Source organism: Limanda limanda, chromosome 1, assembly GCF_963576545.1.
Source record: "Limanda limanda chromosome 1, fLimLim1.1, whole genome shotgun sequence".
In the NCBI taxonomy this organism is placed as follows: Eukaryota; Metazoa; Chordata; class Actinopteri; order Pleuronectiformes; family Pleuronectidae; genus Limanda; species Limanda limanda.
Window position 1 is genome coordinate 28400017 of NC_083636.1, and position 22838 is coordinate 28422854.

The 22838-nt window shown below is 42.6% G+C and overlaps 1 protein-coding gene across 1 annotated transcript; it reads left to right on the top strand.

The window, feature by feature from the left end:
* The first annotated feature begins 395 nt into the window (after positions 1 to 395).
* Positions 396 to 22318, top strand: ttll11 (tubulin tyrosine ligase-like family, member 11). The gene is made up of 10 exons (XM_061074160.1): positions 396 to 1122; positions 5585 to 5684; positions 6139 to 6272; positions 8750 to 9040; positions 9143 to 9427; positions 10260 to 10355; positions 10446 to 10558; positions 16826 to 17074; positions 17971 to 18077; positions 20343 to 22318. Exons 1-10 carry the CDS (start codon positions 619 to 621, stop codon positions 20645 to 20647), a joined length of 2184 nt encoding a protein of 727 aa, XP_060930143.1. The 5' UTR covers positions 396 to 618; the 3' UTR covers positions 20648 to 22318.
* The last annotated feature ends 520 nt before the right edge of the window (positions 22319 to 22838 follow it).

The following is a 22838-nucleotide window of genomic DNA, read 5'->3' on the forward strand; positions in this document are numbered from 1 at the left end:
GTGAGCTTCTCTTTCCTGTCTTGAAACACAAAAACACTGAATACATTTATTCAGCCTACAGTCTTTGTGTTCTTAGTAGACATCAATATCATATCATATGAATCTGATAGATGTGGAGCTTTTCTTGATTCATTCTGTGTCCGACCCCACAACTATCTAATAAACTTTCATAAACCAGTATATATTTCGTTGAATGAATCACAAACAACTTTAGCTGCCACAAAAAAGTGTCAAAAAAAGGCAAAAAAGGCATCTGCCACTGTTTAAAGTTTAAAGGGAGCTGCCTGCAGGTTTTGTTGACACCGGAAGTGCCTCTGCGAGCTGCCCTCACTGTGTAGCATTAGCGGCTAAGTGAGCAGCAGCAGCTGGTGGGAGCCACTCGCTTCAGTAGCGTCATTACACACGTCGTTAGCCGGTGCTAGCTCTTTGGCCGGAGATGTCCACCGGTGTCTCGCTCGCTGTGGGCATATCCCGGCTGTGAACGCCATGCTCCCCCCCCCCCAGTTAGCCCCTTGAGCCAGAGATGAGGACCACATCGTGTCAGGTCAACGTTAGCCGGCCGGAGGTGGATCGTAGCCCCGCGGTGGTGCCGCCGTGCCCCGTCCAGCACCTCGCACCATGAGTGACCAGTACATCCAAGTCAAGGTTCAGCTCGAGCAGATGAAGACACTGGGCGAGGAGGCTGGGAGAGGAGGGGGGGATGTGGACACCGAGGAGCAGCTGCCTGCGTCCTCCCCCGCAGCCTCCGTCTCCCCGGACCCTCCCGGCATCATCAGCACCTCCCTCGGCCCCAGACCCCGGGGCAAAGGTCGCATGAAGCCGGGGAAGGATGCCCAGAACACCGGTGGGTCTGTTGTCTCTGCTCATGTGGGGACAAACTCGAACAGGCAGGAGACCGAGCGGAGCCTTCACATCGAGGGAACCGAGAAGATCCTGCAGGGCAAGTCCGAGACGAACGGGAACTGTGTGGCCAACAATGCTTCCAAGAACAACCAGGAGACACGCCGGGAGGACGGACTCAAGCCGGCCAGGAGGAGACGACCCGTGACGGTGGACACGTCCAAAGCCAAAACCTCTCTGGAGGCGCTGAAGATCAGCATCAAACAGCTGAAGTGGAAAGAGGTGTGCTGTTTGTGTGTGAGAAATGCTTTTGATCCAGTGTCTCACATCCCTGACACTGCTCAGAGCATCACTGCTGATCTAGTGAGCATCCAGGGAAACCTTTGCTTTACTGCCCTCCAACTCTGCCCCATTGAGAACAACACGTCTGCTGCTTATTCCTCTTGCTAAACACAACAGTAAGCACACCTCCACTAATGGAGTGTGTCCCCTCTGGTGCAGGGGAGTTTTCAAAACATCCATATTTCAGTGGAAGCCTGCACATGAATGACTCTCAGTGGTATGGTTCTCTGCTTTACTGCCTTCTGCAGGTGAAAAGCATCCAACAGATCCACACATGTGACGTGACCATAGGCTTCATTTTGGCTGTACTCTACTGTAGAAAGCTATAAGTCATGAGTTTGAGCCTTCAGGCAGTTGCTTTGTTGGAACCGGCTCCACAGGAGGGATGATTATCACGAGTCCTCTTGATGTTGAGGGAGCTCAGTAAGGGAGACATGCTGGATTAGAGTTCCAGAGGTCACAGTAACACGCAGGCAAAAGCTGCCTGTGTCTCTGTGGAGGAAGTTTAAGAAAATTCCTCTTGAACTGCTACAGCTTCAGATCACTTCTACTGGGCACGTTACATTGTGTAAAAGACTCCTTTGTTGTTATTGATCAGTAAGTCAGAGTTTAAATCAATCTAATCATATTTAATTCAGTGCGCCACCCCTGGAAAAACCTTTTGTCTCAAATGGACTAGATTATGTAGTTATTAGGTTGTTTCTTCTCATTCCAAATCAGGAACATGACAATATGCTAATCCAAAAAACTCTTGAACTTAAACTCCACTCTGTGTAGGAGCTTTTTTAAAATTATTTGCCATGCTTGAACTTAGATTATCTATTTATTTAATGAAAAAAATAAAGACAATGTGTTCAAAATACATTTTTTTATTTTGTAAATCTGTAATTCATGGTACATCCCAGCTTCTCAGCAGTTATATCACCATTCACATCAATGTATAGACATACGTTTATATAACTTACATTAATGAAGGCGGTCAAATAGGAAAACTTGGACACTAAATAGGATTGGTGTTGGTCATGTCTAGTCAGTACAACTATTTTAAATATTTACACGGCAGAGTAGTGTCATATTTATCTTTGTCGTCGCCACCTGCCACTTTATCACAGTGGCTTGGAGAAGGTAGCTTTGTCTTGGGCTGATCATGCACCCGAAAGTCAAACTAATATATAGAACACTGATGCTGCAACTTGATGGAAGTGTTGTCAGACATATGCCATGTACAAAGCCAAGAAAGTCCTGTCAGATACTTATGTAAAGTATATTTATTTGTTGCCTTTTTCCCCATTTGACAAAGTTTTTCTTGTTTTAAGTTGTTCAAATAGAAATTGGGAAATTATTCTTTAGATGACATTAAAAACCAGCTACAAGGGACTCCCTCTAAAAAAGCACAGGCAATGGCTGTGGATGAAAGTTATTCCAAAAGAAAAGAGACAACCTTAAAAGATTTATGAGAGGGCTAATTGATCCAGTTCTTCTTACTCCGAGCCACGAACACCATCTGGTGAGTGTGAACGTGATGCAATGAATACCCTCGTTTCAGCCATTATCAACACGATCTCCATCATGCATGAGAAGTAAAGACGGGCAATGCGATGAGACGGCTGAAGTAAAGACTCTACTTGTCACCGATGACACTTGAACCCTCTCAGGTCTGGTGATGGAAACAGGAGACTGAAGGACTATACCTTACCCTGCTTTGTCCACACGATCCAGACCCGTCAAAGTCAAGGGCGCTGCAGATCCTGTATCACTTCGAAGGTACCTGTCAACATCTTTGACGGGGTAGAAACTCAAGTATCCTCGCTCTATTTTTTGGATCAGTCATGAAATATATTGGTGAAAATCTCGTTAGTCGAGTTATAACAAGCCTACAACTTTATCACCTTTACAACAAGTGGCGCTGATACACTTTTTGAGGGCGCTTTAGCGACTGATTAGTTGCACAGTTTGGCTTTAAGGTCACTTTGCATCCAAATGTCTACGTGTGTACATCTGCAGGGTTCTCTGGCCTGAGAGGAGGCTGTCAACCGACTTTTAGCATATGGCATTCTCTTAAACGGTGGGAAATGATTAGCCTTAAGCTCCTCTAATCCAATAGACTTTTAGTCCGCTTTGAGGCAGAGGGAGGCAATGCCAAGTCAGAGGGTTCAGTAAATTAGATTAATAACCGTGCATTTAATCACAGGCTTGGTATTATTTATGTGAATCCAACAGATGAAGCTGACATTTTGAATGAAAGCCCATGAATTTTAAAAGGCACGAGGTCCCTCTCGCTTAAAGGATTCCATTGTAGCATGTTTGGAGAATAGAAGGATAGATACTTTATTCATCCCCATTGGGAAATTCATATAATAGTAGGCAGAAGGACTTGAATTATAAGTTCTGTTAACTGGAGACACGATCGATCAAATGGAACTCAAAAACCATTCATATGGCTGCTTTTTTGCTAAAGTAGCTAAGTTAAAGTGCAGTACTTCAGTGAGTAACGTGTGTTCCTGCTCAAAGTGGATTTGGAAAATGATCCGTGCCTGATGAGATCCACAGCAGTGGCTTGAACATGCACCTGTCCGTCCATCTTTCCGTACGCACACCTGATGGCTATTTGTGGGCCGGATCCCTGAGAAATGACTCTGATGAACTTGACCTCCTTCTCTGATGTAATTAGACGGTTACACGCTGGCATCTCTCTGCCAGTATTTAGAGCAGCCCTGGCTGTCAAGCAGGGTTTCCCCCGTTTCACACGTTAACTCATTAACGGGATGTAATTCCTCCACTGGACTTTCTTGTGCCTGGACAGTGTGGCGGTGTCATATTAGGATAGAAGTTGACCTTCATGTACAACTGGATGTAGGGTCATGATAATATTGAGTTAAAGATCGACTCGTGACGTGATACTTTCCAGCTCAGTGTTGATCCTTTGAAACTCATGTGTAAAGTGATATTAACACTGGGTCTGATGAGCTGGCTGGAAAGCAGGAAGTGCAGCTTCTAAAACACATCATGGCGTCATTCCGTGTCAAAGCATCACAGATTTGGGCAGCACAGCGGCAGATCTTAATGAATTCTGACTTGCCGATTTTGTCAAATAAGAAACCTTTCTGATCGCAGATTGGGGCTAAGGAAGTTTGACCTGCTGGGACTTTGATATGTATCAAAGAGAAATGGTTCTCATTATGTTTAAAAGCTATTTCGGAATCCATATTCAATTAAACAATATATATCTCAATATAAAACATAGAAGCTTTACGAGCAATTATAACAGTTAAAGATGCAAAAGAAATCAAATAAATACCGGTCAAATTCTCACCGAAGCTAGCTTATAATGTCATCAAGCCCTCCAGAAAGTTTGCCTTTGTCTGAATTGGCATTATATTACTTATTCCTTACAATGTTGTTCTTGGGGATAGTATACTGTAAAGTTAAATATGGAGGTATATGTTTGGCATAAGGAATCATCACTATCAGCATGTTTTATAATGAACCTCCCACAGACGCTTAATTGCCTGAAGGTTACAATGGTTGTTGTCCTCTGTTTATCTGACCTCTGATGGAGTGGCGACCTGTCCAGGGTGGAGAACACCACTCGCCCTATGGCAGCCAGGATTGGCTCCATCCCCCTGTAACCATTGAAGTATTGAACTGTAGATAATTGATTGATGGAGTCACTTATGTAAGCAGAGGGCGGTTAACATTTCCATTCAGTAGGAGCTTTATCATTATCACGTAAGTTAGATGATACTAATATTTGTGACGCATTCACATACAGAAGACATTCTGTTTTATTGACATCTGTTGAGACCAAACTTACGACAGGACAGACACAATCTGCTTGAAACTCTTAGAGAAGTGAGATAGGCGCAGTAGAAGCTGTCTCCTTATAGTAATTTATTTACTAGCAGGGGGTCCAAACACTGCTGGAACTCTTTTGGTTTCGTATAATAACACATTTATGTGGATACTTAAAAATCAAAATGGCGTTCAAAGCACAATTCTTTTCACAGTATGAGTGCATTATCTTCTTATAACTTGATCGTAACAACACATTGAGGCACAATCTGTAGTTTGGAGTGTGTGAGTGTGGGCAGGAGGAGAGGGGTCCAGGACAAAAGCTGCTCCTTGTGCCAGCAGGATTTCCGAGCTCTCTAAATCCTTTTACAGTATCACTTCTCTCCTCTTTCCAGCTCATCACAACAGAACACGCACTACCTACCGTCTTTAGGCAAGATTATCCCCTCCCTGGGGTCAGCAGCAGGACAAGCGCCCTTCCTATACCCTGAGTAATTGCTAAAGATTAAGCCTACATGGTCATTTACAGATGGAAAAGAATGAGGTCTTTCTGAAGGATCCGATTTTGCAGGTTGTGCTTTTTTCACCTTTCTCTCATGTGTGTTTTCAGTTTCCTCTGGGAAGACGGGCGGCCTGTGATATCTACTGGCATGGCGTCTCCTTCCACGAAAATGAGAATATTGTCTCAGGGCAGGTGAACAAGTTCCCAGGTATTTCACTGAGCTTCTGCATCACTCTGCCTACAACCTTCTGTACACGAAGCCACACATACTGACGCGTGAAGAGGAGAGATGGCTCGATTACAGCTCGCACTACTTCATGTGTACTCAGTATTCAGTTATCACAACAAGAGGGGTTTAGTTAAAGCCCCACTGATCCTCATTGCAGCGATGCTAACCTTTTCGTGCCATGGCAATAATTGTTACTTTAGAGACTGAAGTGATTAGTGTGTATCATCCCTCTCTTACTATCTTACTGCAACGTCTGTCCGCTTCTACAGCATGGAAATGATATTCTGATATAATGAGATGGTTCTATAGCATGTATCTAAGTAAAACTAGCTACATTCACAGTAACAGCTGCGCAAAAATATGATATATCGTTTTGTTAAATTTCTAAGTGCATTTTCATTTACATCTCTGAATTGCGCTTTGATCATCACAGGAATGGTTGAAATGCTGAGGAAGATCAACCTGAGTCGGGCTATGAGGACGATTCAGGAGCTGTTCCCAGACGAGTACGATTTCTATCCCCGTTCCTGGATCCTACCTGAGGAGTACCAGCAGTTCTCCACACAGGTACAGCTGTGCAACACCAACACAGTATCATTCTCCAGTTTGGATTATTTAAAACTAATCATTGCTCTTCTGTATTTCTGTGCGATATATATCAGTCAAAACATGGATTCTATGTGTTGTCTGAGCAGAATTGAGCCGTCATGGAAGGCCAGAAAAGTTGCATTCACTGAGAATCAGAGACCCCGTTCAGACCTGATATTAACATCCATTCTGAGTGATCCCTTCACAGGGGTTCAGTCCTAAGTTCAGGTCTTAACGCACTCACATGCATCCTCCATGTGTCCCTGAGATCCGATCACTCAGACCACTTTCGTTGGGTTAATGAAAATGAGTCCTGGGCCACAGATGAAGCACCACCTACTCAGCTGACGACCTCTGACCTGCTACAGATTCACACTGAATCAAATCTATGTTTAGGCTTTTCAGTGATTATACAGTGATTTGTTTGTGTCCTCAATATCAACACTAATCACCACAGAATGACTCATAAATCATTCTTTCAGCCCCTCTCTTCTCTCTCTCTTTACCTCTCACTCCAGCCGACACACACTGACACAAACAAACTGTACAGGGTGAAAACAACAGCGTTAGGAGTTCAGGAACAGAAAGAACGTACGTGTGTATTTAAAGATAGAGCAGCGAAATGAGATCCAATCCCAAGTGGTAACATAACAAAAATAATGTGCTACATAAAAAGACAATTAGTAAAGCAGTGATTTATTATATTTAGCAAGTTTAGTTCCTCTTCTAATCCTTTGCTGTGGATATTCACCATGCCTCAGTGCCACAGCAGTGTTCCACATAGTACGGCCTGTTTTAGTCTCTGTTGTGTTCGCTTCGTTGCTCCCTTTCCTTGAGGGGAAACGACACACTGTAACACATTCATGCATGCCACCCTCTATAGTAATCTGGCACTCCTTAACACATGGTTGAGTCTAGTCGAGTTGTCCTGTGAAGGAAACACAGAGAGTGAGTGTCGACACTGAAGAGGGAGGAAGAGCAGTGGAGAGAATCCGGGAAGAATGAGCTTCTCTCTCCTGCTTTTTCCTGGTTGAGTGCCATGAACAAGCAAGTCACGCACAGTTAGCAAGTGTGCCACTCAGCACATAAAAGAAGTGTCAAAAGTTTATCCAGTTTCCACATTTATATGTTCATAGAATAACAACTTGGGAGGAAAGTTGTTCAAACGACGAAAGAGCTAAAGTCAGTGGCATTGATTTAATGTGATTTGTACATCAGTCACATTTGAAGTCAGAGCTTATTACAGAAACCTAGTACTTTCATTAAAAATATATATTTAGTTTTCTCCAGCACAACCAACATTTGGTATTTACATTTCAGTTTCAGTTATTTGTAATAATATCAAAGAGCACTTTTCACTTTGTATTGATGAATGATCTTAAAGGAGGTTTTATATTGCAGCTACATAAAATGTCCAGCAGGGGGCACTAATATATTACAAATTTAATTTGTATCCCTGTTTAACAGAGGCTTTCCTACAAGTTGATAATAAAATGTTCAACATTAAAAAGGCACAAATTACAATACTTAAAAAAAATAAATAATAAATAATATGATGTAGGTTTATCAGTCTGATAAAGCTTTGCTGAAAGAAATGATTGAAAGTTGGATGTTTAAACTCCTCATTGAATATAGACAGTGCTTAATCAGACCTGTGCAACATGAAGACCAGTGATGATGCATTTGAGCAGGTTTGAATGGATAGAGTGCTGCTGGAAGTTTAATTCAGTTCTTTATGAGACCATATTGCACAGCCAGGGACTCATCGAAGGAACCCTGGAATCAGTGAACGTCTCATATTATATAAACTTCTGCAGCCTGTAGTGTATCTGAGAAACTTGAGGCCTGCAGTTCTTAAAACAGTCGTCTGGATTATTTTGTGGCTCTCCGGATGAGTTGTTGAAGCGCTCTTGGAGGAAGTGTGTTGCATTTGTAGATGATGGCTGTCATCATGTTTCGCTGTCGCCCCAGAGACTTCACAGTGGCTTTGTAACACTTTCCAGACTGACTGATTTCAGTTTGATCAGCATCTGTTCTTGAATCTACTTAGTTTGCGGCATTATGTGTTGTTTCTTGACACCTTTTAGGCTGCTTCACTTTGCCAGACAGGTTCTATTTACATTGTGTTCAGGTCGAATGGGCCTGACAGTAATCATGCTTGGGTGAAGCTGGTGACACTGAACCAAATAATCATTTAAGTTGGTTAATCTTTTAATTTAGAAACTGAGGGGGAATTACTATTTCACTTTTTCACATTCAATAAATTAAATAATTATTTAAAAAAACTCCAATCGTGGTTACTTGGGATAAATATCCAAAATTAGGGAAATCAGATAGTGGGCAAATACTTTTGAATACTTCGCTGTGTATCTCCTCTTGGGGATCATGGTCATCAAGGTTTTTTTCTTGACCTTAACCTCTCTCTCTCTCTCTCTCTCTCCCAACTCCTGTTGTAGATTCGCATGGTAAAAGAGAACGATGCTACACTGAATCCAACCTTCATTGTAAAGCCGGATGGGGGTTCTCAGGGGGACGGCATCTACCTCATCCGTGACCCCAGTGACCTAAAGCTCATGGTAGGTGCACAGGCCAAACAGGGCGTTGTCCAGGAGTACATCCAGAGGCCGCTACTCATCGACAAGCTCAAGTTTGATATTCGCCTCTATGTGCTGATAAAGTCTCTGGAGCCATTGGAGATCTACATTGCCAAGGAAGGCCTCACACGTTTTTGCACCGAGCCCTACCAGGTATCCATCAGCGCTACCCGTGTTGTCAGGTTTCATTAGAAGATCTGCTTATGTTCTTACGCCGTACGCAAAATCAATGCCACTCTCGTTTTCATTGTGAAGGAACCAAGCCAGAAGAACCTGAGCCATGTCTTCATGCACCTGACAAACTACTCCCTCAACGTCCACAGTGGGAACTTTGTCCACTCAGACAGCCAGAGCACCGGCAGCAAGCGGACCCTCTCCAGCGTCCTCTACAGGCTCGCAGCCAAGGGCGTAGAAATCAAGAAGGTGTGGTCGGACATCATCGCCCTCGTCATCAAAACCATCATCGCCGTGGTGCCTGAACTTAGAGTCTACCATCAGGCTGATATACCGCCGGGCAAACCAGGACCCACGTGCTTCCAGGTGGGTCACAGCTCAGACTTTGTAAGGTGGTCAGATAATATGCTTTGAACAGCTGTGGAAAAACAGCTTCTCTGAGTCATAACTCAAATATCATTTGTAAATGTACATCATTCAGTGCTACAGTCACCAAAATTCAGTCGTAACTATTTAGGACTGATCGGTGTAAAATCATGAACCTTGGTTGGTACCATGGTTCGGACGTCCATAGTCACCTCCCACATGAAGCATAGAGATCTTTCTAGAAGTTCTATCTGGTCATTAATCTCCTGTGTGGTGACGGTGACCAGGATAAATTCATCATCCAGGCCCTCCGTGTCGGCCATGTTTGAATTGTCGCTGTGCACCTCCTTGAGACGGAGGAAGCAGATGACTTGGAAGCTGATTGACCTAAAGGCTGCGTAATCACTCAGAGAGTTAAACTACTTGTGCATGAAACGAGAGCTTTATAACTCATCTCCTTCTACTGCAGGCCACAAACCTATCAGTCATCCTTCGTGTTTTCCTCATTGGTTTTCCCCCTGATCTTTTATATCGTCGTTTATATTTATATTCAGTTTTATATATTTGAGCGATCGGTATGGTATGAAAACAAATTGTCTTTTATTATTTGAATAATTCAGGGACAATGTTGAATATTGTCTTGTTTTATTGGCAGCTTAAAGGCATCCCATACATTTTTCATCCATGTATCCTGCAATTACTCTCACTTACAGTATAAACCCTGTTTATATTTGTGACACAACCAGATAGAGATAGCAACTTCATGTAACCCCCAGTGTATATTTTAGTTTATTCATATACATTAATAATTAAGGATTTGCTTGTGTCTCAGATTTTAGGTTTTGACATCCTGCTCATGAAGAACCTGAAGCCAATTTTATTAGAGGTCAACTCCAGCCCCAGTATGAGGATCGAACATGAAAAAGAGGTAACGGTCACAACCAGTATTTCCATAGTGGTGTGGTTATTGTATTTTAATATGAGCAGTACTAAAATAAACCTTTTGTGTGTGTTCCAGGTGTCATCAGGAGTTTTTGAGTTTGTTCCCAGTCCTGTGGATGAAGAGGTGAAAGTGGGTGTGATCAGGGACACGCTGCGCCTAATGGATCCTGGCCATAAGAGACCTTCAGGGTAAATACACACGTACTGCAAGTAAACTACACAGTCCACTACACAGTAAACACCCAGAGTGAAGCGGACGTTCCTCCACTCTTCTCTTCCTCTGCTGGTGTTCAGAGTCCACTTAAGGACATGATACCTTACTCTGCCCGGCTCTGCACCACTCAACAGCTCTCCGTAAGCCTGTTAAATGGAAAAATTAAATTCAGCCGAGGCGCGGTGGAAATTCACACTGCACTGTGCGAGTCTGGGGGCTCAATCTCTCTGGCTGACTGGCCCTGTGTGGTGCCTGTCAGTAAATCCCCTACCATTGGGGGTTTGTGTTTTTTTTTTCCCTGCTTCCTCTCAATCTGTGTTTCTTCTGTGACAAGAGGATTTACTGTTTCTGTTCCACCACCATCTCCATTTCTTGCCTATTGCTCTCTCAATGGTTCTCTGCTTCCTTCACTTGTTTCTCGCCTCCACCCCAGATTAACTTCTATATCAGGTTATTTGATCTGCTTTGTTCTGCAAGTGAGGGGGATATCGTCTCAGAGATAATACCTACTTAACTATTATATTCATGACCAGTAACATATTGATATAATCCGTCTATAATATGTTTAATCCTTCTTACTCCTGCATTGCTGCATTTTCCTTCAGCTCGAATCCGCAGAACCTCGCTTTTTACCGTGTGTAATTATACCAAGGTTCAACGCAGTGTACACAATTACATTTCTATTCCTTTCAACCATTTCTTATCTACGTACTTTCAGAGACCTCAGATTCTTCAGTTTAATGTTCCTCAGAATGTCTCTGTTGACTTAAACCTTTGGCCCTGAGTAAGTGGGTGTTCCTGAAAAAACCTTTATTTCTGTGTCTGTACACGATGCAGTTTTATAGCTGAGGTAATGCACTGATGAATCTTTATCTATAAGTACAGAAAAGTAATTTTCCAAGAAAAATATCAAACTTTTTCTAGTTTCACCTTCTCAGTTGTGAGGATTTTCTTTTCTTTTGCATCTTATGTAGAGAGGTTACCATCTTTCCATCTTTCCGTTACCGATACCGATACCTGGACTTTGCCTATCAACCGATAACCAAGTACTGGGTACTGGTCCAATATCAGTGCATTTACCAAAAATAAGGACGTATTTTAACAGCTGTAAGCTACCAACCCTGTATGGAAGGGATGATTGCTGTCAATGCTGTATGGCCCGAAGTTTAAACTCTGAAGAACATACATACAGAGAATGAAAGCCAAGGAACAGCTTTTATTATCCAGTTTGTCTGAATAAGAACAAAACAATAATGCCTTCACTTATTTCACTGCTCTGCTTTAGATGCGCAACACACTTTGAGCCTCCTTAAGCAAATGAAATAGTGGAAGGACATCTTTGTATAATATCTCAGTGAGAGTGTCTCTAAAATCGACAGTCACACAAGCTACAACAGGAAAGAAACAAGGTCGGGGTTCTTATGTATATATATATATATATGATTCAGAGCCTCTATCAAAATAAAGCACCGCTTATAGTGACTCCCACAAGGACAGCAGGGTTCATGCTGTTCAGGAACATAGTGCCTTGCAGCCATGTTTAAAATTAAAATGTATCATTGTATTTGTAGATGTTACAACACTAAACATAGGAGAAGTGAAGTGGAATAAGGTATAAACTTTATGCTGAGCTCACACCAACAGTTACAACATATGGTTCTAAATGACAATAATGAGATGGAATAAAATATAATCAAAGTCAGGTGATAAGGTGGAGGTTTATAGGGAGGGTGTTAGGAATCAGGGTTAGCTGACTCATTAGCATGCCGTTCAAGATAACACAGCCAGTGCTCAGCTAATAATTATCAATTAATTAATCATTGATTATCAGTGAGTTAGCAGTAAAGTGTCTTCTTTTAAAAGCTTAGAAGGACCCAGAGTGAAGCTGAGATCAGTAGCACATATTTGGCTCAACTAGTCAAATCAAAACTTCTAGCTGACACTGCATCGTTGTAGACTAGTCGTGCCTTTGTGGGTTTAGCACGGTGCTCTATCAAAGATATGGCCGTGGAATCTACAGCAGATATGCAGCAGGAGGCGCTGTTGTTATTGACAAACAGTTAAAATGTAATATTTGTCATGCAAGACTTACACACAGCAGTGTGGGCACAATAGTCAGACAGAAACATGGCCGAATGACCAGATTCAGATGCCCGACTAAAATCACCAGTGTGGAAATACTTAACCAAAGCAGATAAAGCTGTCAGCCGCAACATTAGTTGGGTAATCGGACAATTCTCTCAACGTCCCATCACCAACCATCAAACGCTAACAAGGGTCGTAAAAAAAACTCTCCTGCGATGAATCGACCAGTCAAGTTCTTTCTTTTTTTTGGACTTATACAAACTTTATTTTGTTTGTGCTGAATCACAGGAGAGTTGAGAGTTGGATCCAACTTTGGTAATATTCTTTTGGTGATTCAGGCACAAAAAAATTCAATTTTAAACAAGACAATTTAGTATTCATGTGAGGTTGTGATTACCGGGAAGTGTCCTGTCAGCTGCGCAGATAGTGTCTTGTGGTCGGGGGCGTGCTAATTATGTCCCAACTAGCTATGGCTAATGTTTATTAAATTAGTGCGGAGATTGGATATGCTCTGAAAAATGTAATCATTACTGCAATGACACAGGCCCTGAATAGGAGCTCATTAATCATTCACTTCCACAGAGTCTTCTTTGTGTGTGTTTGCATGGACACGATCCTCACATGTTTGTTTGATGGTAAATGTTCCATATTTCAGGACATTGAATGGTAAATTGACTTTTATCCATTTAAAATCAAAAGCCATGAATGTGAAAATGCAGGCAAAAAGATCTCCAACATCCAATATCCACAATTGATGGCAGCATGTGAACATTGGATTCATGACTAATGAGAGGAATGGGGCTGATTAAGGGAAATAAGTAGAGGAGAGGAGAGCTGGGTGAATATTTATGTCTCTTAGCATGGCATCAAAACTCTTCAAATACCAATTATCATGATTAGAATCTCAGGGACGCCAGTGGATTATAACTTTTATTAAAACACAATTCAACTGCCGTAAGCATGCATAAATTCATATTCAGTACAGATTTATTTTAATGGTGAAGGACTTATTTGTTTTCCCTGTTTTTTCCCCTTGCAAACTTTCCGAATTATTAACGGGGCGCTAACAAAGTGTCCCCGATACCGTAACAGGAGGTTAAGTGTTTTGTTTACGGCGCAGATGGTCTACTTGTAAGTAAATACACCTGCACCGTGGTCACTGACAGCTGTTCTGCAGTGGGATGGATGGGACTCAGTCGTCCAGAACGCAGGGTTCAGGCCGAATCCAATCCCGTAGGAATTTCACCCAACAAAATGAAGTAAAAGAGAGATGAGAACCGACCAGGTACACGATGCAAAGGTACTGCTAAGATTAAATGTGCTGTAAAAGTAGAAAAAGCCAGGGGTCAAATGAGGAATTGGAAAATGTGACGATATCAGTGACGTACTTGGATGTGAATATAAAGGTGAGAACAAAAAGCAGATATTCATAGATTTGCATATCTTAAATTACAGTACATCATCTGGATGAAAAGTCTAAGGTAACAACACGGCACTTAGCTTTAAAACCAATGTTTAGCTTTTCTATTCTTTTAGGAGGAAAGTTTTGTATAAAATACTTGTAGGACCGTTTTCTGATTCTTGTGGTGGGTTTTAAATGTTAATCACAAAACGTTTATCGTCGCCCACGGCAGTATTTTTTCTTCGTATGTTTTGTATGAATCACGCTCTGAAAAAAGTAAATTTCTGAAATGGAGATAAGTGGACAGGCACTTTCATTTCTTTTCAATGACACATCTGGCTCCTTTTGGAGCTGAATCGCACTCCAGCTTTGAAGAGTTACTCACCGCAAGACCAGAAATAGCTCTAACGCCGGTTAATGACAGCTGAATTAGGCGCAGCCCTCCTCACGTACTCTCAGCTAACATTTGGCAGCGGCACCTCTGAATGTGTTTTTAATAACCTGCCATTCCTCACCTTTTACCCTCTCTCTTTGCCTCTGTCAGTTTCTCCTCTCCGTCTGCGGGGGGATGGCTCGTCGTCATTCCCCTTCGCTGTCTGTCTGGCTGTCAGCTTCTGTCCGAGACGTGGCTGTTTTGGGCCGTGTCCGTCCTGTCTAAATAGATGTGGGCGGTGTCCTTCTGGCTGCCGAGGGGATGATTGATTCTATTAAACATTCAGCAGTGCTCTCTCAGTGCCATTCACACTGCTTACTAATTCATGGGCAAAGGAAGTGCCTCATAATCGTCAGCAGCCCTGTATGCCCTTGATGTGAAATTACCTTTGTGTTCCTGTTTGTCGCCTGTGTATCTTCATAAACACGCGTTGACCATAGGTGTCACCCTAAAAGGCTGCTGCGGCAGGTGTTTTTCACTCAGTCCGGTTGATGAGTCCTCCGCTCGGCCGCCCTGTGATGGGAGGTGCTGGGGGTCACTGCGACTTTGTCGTACCAACAAGGAAGATAAAAGTGTAATTAGTTGTGCTGTAGAGTAACAGGGACGACAAAGCTAAGAGGAGGGATATGTCAGACAAGCACAGTGTGTACACGCCCCCACGGTCCTAAGGGTAGAAACACACTGAGCGCCTGGCTGCCATTCAGTTTCTATGGGAAGTACCACATTCCTCAGGAGAAGCACAGAAGCCTAATGAGAGATGGGACAGGAAGTAGGTGTCAGATCGTAGCTGGTAACCATTCACACCTGACAGCATAGATAGACTGTACATAAAGATGGACAATGTTTCTCTTCTTCCCCAGGTTATTAAAAAGATTAAGCTAAAATATCCTAGGTATGGGTGCTAACATCCTAATGGTGTGGAGCATCAGTCTCAATGTCCGGCCTATACTCAATCTCGACCAATCCCGAGGCAGTTTCAGCTTTCAATCATGATGTTGCAGCCTTTTTTTTACAGCATCAAATAACAACCACAGTGTGATAAGAACTACCTAGCATGACAGAAATCTATAAAAATATAAATAATTTGGCCTATGTCCCAGCTGCTAACATGGAGGGGGTGGTGTTTTTTACCTATACTTCAGACAGTCACCAGGGGGCGATCAAGATGTTGGGGCTTCACTTTTGGGGAGCAGTCACGTCATCCATCTTTTTTCTGTGCCTGACACCCATCCAGGGCTGCAACTGAGAATTACTTTTTTATTAATGAATACAAATTCAAATGTATTCTTCTCTATGACCAGTACAATTAAGCTTGATGGAACTGCACAAGATAATATTTGACAATTTAAAATCCAAAGAGTTGGACAACAAAGTATTGAGGTGTAATACACTTTCAAAACTAAGGACTTAGAAATGAGGTCCCAAAAGTGCAGCCTCTGGTATTGCAGGAACATAATCTAGAAAAATCCTCTGTTTTATTTCCTTTCTCTTCTCTCTCTGACCTCGTGGCTCAGGACGCTGATGAATTGAATCTGTGGTCGATGGACTTCATTCGGCCAAATTAAGTAACTAACATAAGTGCTTTTGTAGGTTTTTCTCCCTCATTCCGGGCATCAAACGTGACATCTTTAAGACCTCAATTTGTACACCATCAGTCACCGCACTGGAATTGGCAATATGGCTCTTAAGCTCCGGCTTACATTGACTAATGCCCGGCACAGACTAAAACAACTGCAACAATCCACTGTGGTATTTTCAACAGTTATCACCTGGGTTTGCAGAACTCAGAGTCCCAGAGCTGCACACAACACAGGTCACCTTTGTTTGACCTAATTAAGTATCCACTGTCTCTTCACAAGAAGCTAAACTTTGATTTCTTAATTTCAAATACTCAACCTCTATAATAGATTCAGATACTGATGCAGATAAACGTTGAGGATGTGAGCCCTGAAAGTGAAAAGATGTGTGCGCGGTGGCCGGGAGATAAAAGAGTCAAAGGAGAGTCATTTGTCCTTCATGCAATATTATTCTTCCCTCTTCCGCTGCCAAGTCAGGCCGTAAGTGCAGACTCAAGTGAAATGTTTGGTGCATTTATCTACCTCAGGTGCTTGGCAGCCGGTAACTCAGCCGACAAAAGCTCTCTGGATTGGTCTCATGCTCTTTCCTTGCTGTCCTGCAGGGCCCGAAGGCCGTTTCTCAGCCCTGGACGGCACACAAGTGCATGTAGTGATTTACTTCTACTCCTCAGCTACTGGTAAAATTCTCAGTCAACTTATCAATTCATAAAAAAAAAAAATGTTTTCTTTCCTTTTTGTTCTACAGGAAAAGTTCCCAACTGAGGGCTGGAGGTTTCGATCACAAGGAGGAGATTCCCATTGAGACCGAGACGCAGGACAGGGGCTCGGACGAGGGAGCTCTGCCCTCTCTGTGTCTGAAGCAGGTCTACCCCAAGTACACCAAACAGTTCAACTACCTGCGGCTGGTGGAGCGGATCGCATCTCTGTTCATACGCTTCCTCGGAGTCAAGGGGAACATGCGTCTGGGCCCCACAGCCTTCCGAACCTTCATCAGGTAAATGTTCAACTCTACAGAAGCTACGTACATAGCTAATTTATTCACGTACTAAGTGGGATATGCATGAATGTTACCATAGTATCGAACAGAGCTGAAATATCCTTTGATTTAGAAACGACCATACAACTGAAGATGAGACTAATACTTATCAAAGGATTGTTTTTCATCACTACTATAATGATATAAATGGAAAATGTCCCACTAACAGTCATTCCCACTTTCTTAAAGATTTAAAATATATGGTCCAATATGTATAATATAACATTTAAAAAATAATAAATGCTGTGGATAGTGTTTATGTCTACTTGCCCAGATACTGCACATGGAAATTAGCTAGTAGCTTTCCTGGTTTCTCTTTCTAGTTAAGGTTCCTGACAAATAATAAACTCAAACAACACAATCCGGAAAAAAAGATGCTGGTGTCAGCCCCTAATAGTTGTTGTAGTTGTAGAGATGATAGATCTGAGCTCATATCTCTGTTGTCTGTTACAGCACACACACTCACTGCTCACATTAATAGGTTCATGCCTGTACAGCACTTCAGCTCTGCCATTAATTCTCCCTTTATCGGGTTAATGATGTTCAGTTTTCTGACATTATGGGAAATGTGTAAATTCAACTGGTAAAAATTGTGTTTTTGTCACATAAATGAGGGAGGGGGGGAAGTATTGGAAACACCTCACAGTATAACGCACCTGTTGATTGCCACACTTGTACCTCACTCTTATTTATATCGATATATCTCGATACAATGTATGAATCCAATTCAAAAACATACAGTATCTCGTGCTGCACCTCAGCAACGACACGAACAGGTACTGGGGAAAAGAGCGCGGCTGGTGTTAGTCCGATTGTGAACACGTGGACATAAAATGTTCTCTGGTTGTTTCCAGGACCTGTAAACTGAGCAACAGTAACTTCACCATGGCTTCAGTGGACATCTTCTACATAGACAGTACACGTCGCTGGTCAGGAGCAACAACGGATTCTAGAGAAGCAGGTAACACACACGCACACGCACAAATACATGCTAAACCCTCACAGAGAAACAACATGCAGAGGACAGAGAGCTGAGTATCCTTGAGACTCGGAGCAAATAATGTGCTTGGAGATAATTGCTTGTCATTCTTTGTCAGTTTCCCTCCGACACAGTGCTCCCATAATTTAAATGAGCCGAGATCACAATGTGACAGCAAAGAGACTATCACCCATGAATTATTCAGACATTGCACCTCGCGAGGAATGTTTGTGAGGCGGAGCGGACGGGTGGAGATCACGTGGACCAGGATGGAAGGGGCCCGTACAGACGAGCTTGTGGGCTGAATCGAGAATGAGCTAATACGCATTCAGGGAGATTGAAGTCGGGGTCTGTTATTTCTGTGGATGTGCTTTGGAAGATTTGTTCGTCAACTCGGAGGAGGCAGCAAACTTTTAAACGAAGCAAATCAGCAAATGTTTTCCTAATGCTTTGATTGGGGTGACAAGGACAAATGGAATATTTTATTAAAATGCTTTCTTGTGCCAAACTCTTCGTGAACCACGACAAAGTATGAGGGACACTTAAAGTGAAAAGCATGTCTGAGGAATTTAGGAGAATAACGTCTTAATATCACAAGAAAAAGCTAGAAATTTAGCAGAATAAAGTCGTCATAATACATTATATGTGTAAGGACTTTTAAAAAGATTGTGCATAAAATTGTATCATTTTCTTAAAAAAAACTTTTCTTTATTCATATGATATTACTTTTTCTTGTTAAATTGCGACTTTGTTCTCATAATATTGTGACTTTTTTTCTCGTTAAATTAATACTTTAACCTTATAATATTATGAATTAATTCTGTTCAATGTTTAGTTTTTTTCTCTTCGTATTTATCCCCTTTCTTATGATTATGATTATTATTAATTCTACAGCAGATGACCTACTAAGTGTCATCATGTCAGTACAGTGTTAATCAACTTCTCATTAATTTGTTTCCCTCCGTTAGTTCCTTGGCTTTTCAGCACATTTGTTTCCGTCGATAGCAACGGCTGCAGTAGAAAATCCTTTCAGCTCCTGCTTCTCTCCTTCTCTGTTGTTGACCCTCAGTGTCTCTGACCTTGTCCCTAAGGCAAGATATGAAAGTAATAAAGTCCATATCTCTGATCCTTAAAGCAGCAACAGCTCAGTGGTTTAATGAGCTGAGAGCAGAACCCTCCGAGCTGTCCTCTTCTCCCAAAGGCACACACAATATATTCATATTTCATTATTAATTTCTATTTATTCCTATTTTATTATCATGCTTCAAATGGTAAGGGGGACCTTTTATGCTCGCCCTCATGTCATGGACGACAGTTCATCTGCTACAGTGTCAGATGTTCATGTTAAATGAGACCAAAGTATTGAAGGACACATACGTAAAAATAAATCTCTGAACAGATGTTCGGCCAATCAGAAGTGGGCTTTTTAAGGAGGCCTAAGCTAATATTGCCAGTAAGCGGTGTGAAAAGGGAAGTTTGAGTTAAACATAAACTTGAACTCTGAGTAATGCGAAGATATTCTGGTGTCGTCCCAGAATAAAAATATAGAGCCGGAAATAAGCAAAATGTTCTCTTCATTATACAGCAACCCAAATGTTTTTTAAAAGGAAACAATATGTTGATCTTAATTTGAGGAAAGACCAAAACTCTTCTGTTGGACATGCATGGACAATTATTTCAGATATGTTTTTGAATTGAAAGGTCATTATCTGAGACTTTTAGAATCCACTGATATATGATATATATAAGAAAATGTAATTGGACAATGGAAATAAGGAAAAGGCTAAACTGGATTTCTCCCAGCACAACAATCCGCCTACCAGCATCTCTCAATTTCTCTAATTAATATATTATATGTAATTTAGTCAATCTGTACAGGCTACAGACTATTTTCACACTGGGACCAGTAGCTTCCTGGTTCCTGGTTTTTCCACTTTGGTTTTATGTACAGTTGTGAAGCTGCTTCTTCCTGTTTCCAGTCGTTATGGGAAGTCAGAATGATGTTCCCCCCATCGAATAGATGAGGACAGACAGAACAGATAAGGAAACGTTGACAATTTTATTCTTGCTTTTTGTCAAACTTCCCTCTAAACTGGTCTGACTTCTGTTTTGTATAAAAAGCCAAGAAGTGGTGTCACTGACTAATATGCCAGATATAGTGATACTATTGTGGGAGATTTCACATGTTGCTGTTGAGCATAGTTTGAACTCTTTTACCTTATTTCCTCCACCATTGTTGTTTTCCAGGGATGGGACTGCAAGCCTTTGTGGAGGCCTTCTACTCACTGGCAGGTCGTAGGTTCAAATCCCTGGTGCAGAGGGAGCAGGTGCTGTCACTGCTGGAGCTGTGTGAGGCCCAGCTCGAGTCCCAATCAGGCGGCGAAGACAGACGCTCGGTGAGCTGCAGCCGAGCGCTGCCCCGAGCCGTCAAGACTCAGACCCTCGGCCCCAACAACGGCTCCCCGGCCCCCCTCCGCAGGGCGGCCAGCCAGGACTACCGGCTGCACCCCCGACTCAAGCATCGCTCACTCAGGGCCAACGTGGAGAACTGACGGGAGAGACCTTCAGCTCATCGTCCAACTCCCAAACACCGCCTTCAGCCTTTTTCGCAGGATCACGGAAATTCGGCTTCCATCTCTCGTCAGCCGCTCCCGCAAGGTTCGGATGATGGGAGCCGGGAAAACGACTCGCTTGACCCCTGCTGGTTGACTTGCAGGAGGACGTTTCTCAGCCTGATTGCTTTTTCCTCCGAGGCTGAAGATGTCTGCAGGGGTTTCGCAGTGGAAATAGAGAGAGGGATGTGAGGAGGTCGGTGCATTTCCTTCTCCCCTCCCGCTGAGATCATATATGAAGAGTGGTCCAGTCAGGAGGAGGAGGAGGAGGATATGGCTGCTTTTAACGTTCTTACTGAATCAACAGGGGCAGCTACTTGCTTCCCTTCACCCACGTTTGGTCACACACACACTGCGACAAACAGGAATAACACCAGATGCCCTGTTTGAATAGATTTACACACATCACACTTCAGTAAATACATAGGTGTAAGGGAGTGTCCTTAGTATGTGGATTATGGTCTTGAATTTGCACAAAAGATCTTGAAACTATTACATTTGCACAGAATTGGATGTGAGGGTGACTGAGAATGTGTGTGTGTGTGTATATATGCACTGTACTGTATTTATTTGTGTTTAGTTCAATGATGAAAGCCTATAACAGTGGCTCAGCTGTGCATCCAGCTCCATGAGCCCATTAGAGATGAGTTGAGAGAGAGAGAGAGTGAGTATTCAAAGGGAGAGAGGCCTCTTGCCCTCTTCTGCAGCTCCTCCAGTCAGGCAGCCTCAGACCTTCAGAGAACATGTTCCTATCAGCAGCTTCCTCATGGGGACGTCCATTTATCATTTGTCACTGCACAGAACTAGATGCATTTTTCATCGAGTGTCAGACAGCTTTTTGTAATAAAACCTTATCCAATGTGAGATGTGGCTGTCAGTTACTCGATGCCAACCAGAGGGGGCGCTGTTGCTTCAAATGATCTACACTACAGGTCCAGTTCAAATATTAATGTTCAGTGTTTGTAACTAATATTTTTCACTCGTCACATCCCTGCTAAGAATTATTTGTGCTGCGTTTCACACAAAGACTGTAAATAAAGACAGACAACACATCCCCACTTCCCCATTACTCAGCGATGAAGCCAAAATACCCAGGATACGGAGGCGGCCATCTTGCGCAGTTGGAGTCAGGGTCCAGCCCAGTAGCGATCGTGGTATCGAGGTCCGGTCTATGTACACGCTCGACCAATCACGAGTCAGTCTCAGCCCTCAATCATTACGTTTCACCCTGTCTTTATAACATCAAATAAGTGATTCAAACCAAAGTTCAGAAACATGAACATCAGTGTGATAAGAACTACCTAAACTAACAGACGCTGTCTTTGAGAACATTCTGTTTGATGTGTACTAACCTGGAGGAGGAGGAGGCAGGAGTGAAGTTGCTTTGGCTTCACTTTTGGGAAGCCGTCATGTCGTCCATCTTTATTTAAAGTCCCACTGAAGCTGCTGCAGAGTGGGCAGCTGTTTAACTCACACTGAAATGTACATGTACATTTTGAACTGCAGCGTAACAACATGGAGCAGATTCAAAAGGTTTCTAACAATCATGAATCTTTCTGAATGAAATGTAACGACTGCAAACGAAAAATAAAATGAATTTTGCTCTTTAAACTGAAGTTGTGAGTGTGTTGTTGTGGACACACGAGCGATTCACATAAAGCCTTCACGTGCACGGATCTCTAAACTGCATGTATGTACAGTAAAGAGTTGCTGTCCTACCTCAGAGTGATTTCCCCGATGGCCACCATTTGCCACATCATTAGGAGACACTGTGACACAATGGCAGCGCTGTTGGCAGTTTGTTCTATTTACAGGCTTCAACCAGGCTGATGGAGGCGCCGGAAATAGCTTATTTTTCATGTTGTAAGACCTCAGACATGATTCGCAGCACAACCATCTGCCAACGTGTCCTCCACCTTCTGTCGCAGAGGCTGCCGACAGCACTTAACGCTGCGGCTCCACTGTCTGGAGTCTGCATTGTGGTTTTGTTCTGGTTGGTTCCCAGTGCTAAATATATAGATATTTACCTTTTAGCTTCCATTGAAATCTCGAGCCAGTTAATTTATATCAGATTTAGTGCTTCTGAAAGTGAAAAGCATGTCTGAGAGTAACTGACCATTAAATTATGCAG

Excerpts from the sequence above, each read along its gene's own strand:
- ttll11 (XM_061074160.1), top strand. The coding sequence starts at position 619 with ATGAGTGACCAGTACATCCAAGTCAAGGTTCAGCTCGAGCAGATGAAG. Across the intron at positions 5,685-6,138 it reads GCAGGTGAACAAGTTCCCAG|GAATGGTTGAAATGCTGAGG; the intron begins GTATTTCACTGA and ends TGATCATCACAG. Across the intron at positions 10,356-10,445 it reads GGATCGAACATGAAAAAGAG|GTGTCATCAGGAGTTTTTGA; the intron begins GTAACGGTCACA and ends TGTGTGTTCCAG.